The sequence below is a fragment of the Nematolebias whitei genome, chromosome 7 (genome assembly GCF_014905685.2).
Source record: "Nematolebias whitei isolate Nwh7 chromosome 7, NemWhi1, whole genome shotgun sequence".
In the NCBI taxonomy this organism is placed as follows: Eukaryota; Metazoa; Chordata; class Actinopteri; order Cyprinodontiformes; family Rivulidae; genus Nematolebias; species Nematolebias whitei.
Genome location: NC_056504.1, coordinates 38,934,028 through 38,938,357, shown reverse-complemented (window position 1 = coordinate 38,938,357; position 4,330 = coordinate 38,934,028). Strand labels below are relative to the sequence as shown.

Sequence of the window (4,330 nt, the reverse complement as noted above, 5' to 3'; positions counted from 1 at the left end):
TTAACAAAATCCTCACTATTTACTTGGCCTGGGACCAGCACGAAATACATTAGTTGGTGCTTCCTAGTGGCTGGTTTGATTCTACCCAGTTGAATTTGACACTAGAGTTGTAACTTTTTGCTGATTCTTAATGCTTGTTAATCTAATGTACCAAATGTTTGCTTTCGTAGCTTGAGTTAATGAATCTTGTTGTGCAGCTTTAAAGACTGAATATGAGGAGAAACCGGGACGTCGCAAAGGAAGACTGCAAATTGAAAACCGTGTGATTAAAGCTAGCAGGTACACTTACTACAAGCAAACAGGTATTTGAATTTCTTAACAAGAAGACAACGTTTTAATTCTTTAACTTTTCTTTGTAGCTCCTTTGCTGATGACTACAGTATTTCCCCTCCTATGGCATCCCCCTGCTGGCTCGTTTCACCTGGTCAAGCTCTGCAGAGACCCCTGCAAGATTTTCACACTGCACAAATTTAACAAATGGCCTTGGTTGAAATGTTTTAAGAATAAAAATGATTTCAAAGAAAAAACAAAACTAAATTTACAATGTCTTTCCAAGATAATGAAAGAATACAGTTACATGTCTAAAATTATAAAAATCTCTGTTGTGGTGATATTAGTGAAACAAGAAGATTGTGTACAATTGCACTATTGTATACTTGAAATGTAAAAATAAAATACACGTTTTGTTTGTGATAAAGAATTGATCTAGCATCAGATTAAGTCTTAGTATACAATTGAAAACAGGAAAAATAAAGTTTCGCTTGACATCAGAACATTTTGATCCAATACTTATTTCGTTAATAGCTCATGCTCAAATACAAAATACACGACAACAAATTCCTTTGGCCAGTTTTAAGACAGAGGCCATCTGCAGACAACACTGAAGGAGTTTTAGGTGAGTGATAAATGTGTTCATGTTTATTATCTATGCATAACTTGAAAATGTCTATGGTTTCTTGTTGTGATGGAAAATAAAAGCTGATGTGTCTTTAACACATGAAGTCACAGTTGCAATCTAAATGTCTTCAATTCTTGTAACTAAACTGGTGAAGCCAGAAGCAAATTTCTAAATCTTTCATTCTTCTCTCCAGCAGACAGTATATTCTGCTGTCAGGCTGTAAATAAAATAAAAGTAATATCTCACTTCATGAGGTCTTTTGTTCCATAAAAATTTCACTAAATTATCAAGTAAAATGTTGTAGTTTCTTCTGCACCCCCCCCCCCCCCCCCCACACACACACACCAAAAAAAGAGCAAATCATTGAATGATTCATCTCAGTTAAATTTCTTCTTCTTCTTCTTTTGACTGTTTCCTCTTTAGTGGTCTCCATAGCAAGTCATCCTCCTCCATCTCACTCTGTCCTCTGCATCCTTTGTTCTCGCTCCACCTACCTCCATGTCCACTCTAACTTCATCCACATATCTCTTTTTTGGCCTTCTTTGTCTTTTTCCTGGAAGATGCATTTTTAACATCCTTCTACCTGTATACCCACTGTCTCCTACCCATTCAAGCTGTGCTGTACCACTGATAATCTCATTCCTAACCTTATCAATCCTTGTCACTCATAAGGAGAATCTCAAGAGTTTCTGTTCTGTCTCTTGTCTTCTACTCAATGCCACTGTCTCCAAATCATACAAAGCAGCAGTCAGGATTTTGGGCGTGTTGGGAGATGAACCCAGTTTGCAGGCAGGACTCAGAGGCACGAGGAGTAAAATGAAATAAAATACTTTAATGAAACAAAATAAAGATGCTGACGTGGCAGCTACTTACAAAACATAGGAACAAGGGAAATACCATGGAACCAGGGAAAACAGGAGACGAGACAAACACCAGATGATCACAGACGATGCCCCGACAATGAGTGACACAAAGACACAGACTTGTATACAGACACAAACAGAGTGACAATCACAAACACCTGGATGAAACAAGGGTGGGAATAATCAAGATAATAAACAAGGAAACCAGGGAGTGTATGGACGGGGACCCGCCACTATAGGGCACCATCCTTACAGAAGCTGGTCTCACCACTGTCTTATAAACATATTCTTTGATCTTTGCTGCCAGCCTTTTGTCAAAAATCACTCCTGAAAAACTTTTCTCCATCCACTTAATCCTGCCCAAACTCGCTTTTTCACCTCTTCACCACACTACCCGCTTTCTGAGACATTTCCTCTTGAGTGTAAAAGTATACTTAGAGAGGTCTGGACACCTTGTAACAGGTGTTTATGCTAACCGTTCAAAGTTATGTAATAAATGTTGACTGACCTTAATCAGAATAATAATGTGAGTTCTTAGCTATGTTGTGACCCCCCCTCCCCCAAATAAAGACAATTGGGTCAGTTAAAATCACAATTCTGTAACGTTTATTTTCAGTATGAATAATGACAATATGAAATTATGGCAAATATGAAATATGAATGTATAACCAAATAGTGCTATTTCAAAAGGATAAATAATATTAAATACAATAGCTTAAAACTTTGAGAAAAGGTATATTCATGTAGTATGACATATCCTGTGATATATTCATACATTAAACGAGTTCTTTCAATTTTCTGGACTGAATGATGTCGTGCATTGAATTTAACAGAAATGTAACGTGAGACGTTATTTATCTTAGACCCATCAAAATGAATGCGGTCATTTATTTACAGAATCAAAGTTTAACATCAAACATTTACATTAATTTGGCAGAATATGAAAATAACAACATAATTAATCAGCTTTACAACCAGGAAAACCATACGGCCATGATTTTCCGTTGCTTCACCACAGACATTTCTGAGGACATCTGGATTAATTTGCTAGCAGATAGGAGAGTTTAAAGATGGAAAATTGAGATTTATCTACAGAGAGATGTGTGAGGGAATTTGTCTGTTTTAACCAGAACAGCACGCTCTTTTGGAAATCAGCTTGTCCCAACAGTACACTTTTGGTGAAGGTCGACTTTTACCTTTTCTGAAGATAGATCAGTTCCGGCGTGAAGTCCCACTTCGAGCCACTGTTCAGCGTCTCCGTAAGAACAGCTAAAGACCTCGAGAGTCGTGTGAGGTTATCCAAACAGAAGTTATAATTCCCAAAATCGTCTCTGGTTCAGCTTGATTCTAATTCAGCAGCATCCTGAATGCCTGCGTTCTGCATTCTGGAACTCCCAAACTCTCTGCATTCTGAATTCCAAAAACTTCTGCTTGAACTAGGAAGTGCCGACATTTTAATGGGCTCTACTTCCGGTTCGTTTGAGAGCTTTTTGATTGGTCGATGGACCAAAGCAGAGGTGTGGTTTGTGATGTAAGGTGTTATTAAAAGTCAAGGAAAAGATTCAGATTGTTTAAGAACATACAGAAAGATATCATGGAAAAACCAGACTTCGTGGAGTCACTCCTCCTAGAATCTCGCTGTAAAAGTTAAACATGACATTTCTTTTCAGTAAACTTTTAGTTGACCGAAACTCGAACTTTGACACACTTACAAATTTGCTCACTTCAAAGCAGACGATCAAGAAATTGAATCATTACTCTGTAACGTACTCTAACTTGATTTCACTTTGAATTGAGGATTAAAAATCATTACTACTGTTTAAGTAAATAAAAATGAGTAGTTCACTTCAACATGTAAACATTGTTTGAACTAACACAATTTGATTATCAAAACATTTGTAAAATAGTAATGATCATAGAGAATTGTCTTTTCCACTTGATTAATTCAAGAAAGAAAGTCTCAGGATCGATCAACCTGTATTTCTGGATGCAAATCAATGAAATGACAGTTTCTGACCATATGATCCTAAGGTCAAGATTTGACATCAGGTCAAGTTCACTACATTCAATTTGGACTACATAAAAATTTAGGTAAACATTATCTCTGATTCGTGAACTAGATTCAAAGTGTTTAAAATCCTCGTTGGCAGTGCGAGTCATTTTTTACATCAGGAGAAGGATGTTTTATCCTACCAGGAAAGTTGTTCTCATTACCACAATGAATATGATGAAAGTCGAAGGTTCACGCTGTTACAAGAAGGGATGCCTCTCCTTCCATACAACATCACTTCCAACAGGCAGTTGGCTCATCACTCCGGGGTGTTTGAGGAAGTTACAAGGACTTTTCTCCATTTCTCAGCTGACTGAGCCCCACTGACTCCTCGGACTGGCTCAGAGCCAACTCTCTGCCAATACGTCACACTTCAGCCAACCTGGAACAACTTCTCCAACTCTACTCTTGTGTCAGCATTACCTGACACAAGATGACACCGTGCCTCTCGAATTAACCAATAAAATGCAGATACCAACAGTGGGTGTGAACCAAACTGCATACATTTATTTTAATTAT

General features: G+C 37.6%; 1 protein-coding gene and 1 long non-coding RNA gene across 2 annotated transcripts in view; both read left to right on the top strand.

The window, feature by feature from the left end:
• Positions 1-498, top strand: part of itih3b.1 (inter-alpha-trypsin inhibitor heavy chain 3b, tandem duplicate 1) — an 18,879-nt gene extending 18,381 nt beyond the window's left edge. Inside the window, exons 20-21 of the mRNA XM_037679853.1 lie at positions 198-279; positions 360-498. Coding sequence (XP_037535781.1) covers positions 198-279; positions 360-474 — 197 coding nt within the window. The 3' untranslated portion in view covers positions 475-498. The remainder of the gene's footprint in view (positions 1-197; positions 280-359) is intronic.
• A 204-nt stretch (positions 499-702) lies between these two features.
• LOC119411898 overlaps positions 703-4,330 on the top strand; it is a 7,698-nt gene continuing 4,070 nt past the window's right edge. The window contains exon 1 of the long non-coding RNA XR_005186915.1: positions 703-895. This is a non-coding gene — a long non-coding RNA (uncharacterized LOC119411898). The remainder of the gene's footprint in view (positions 896-4,330) is intronic.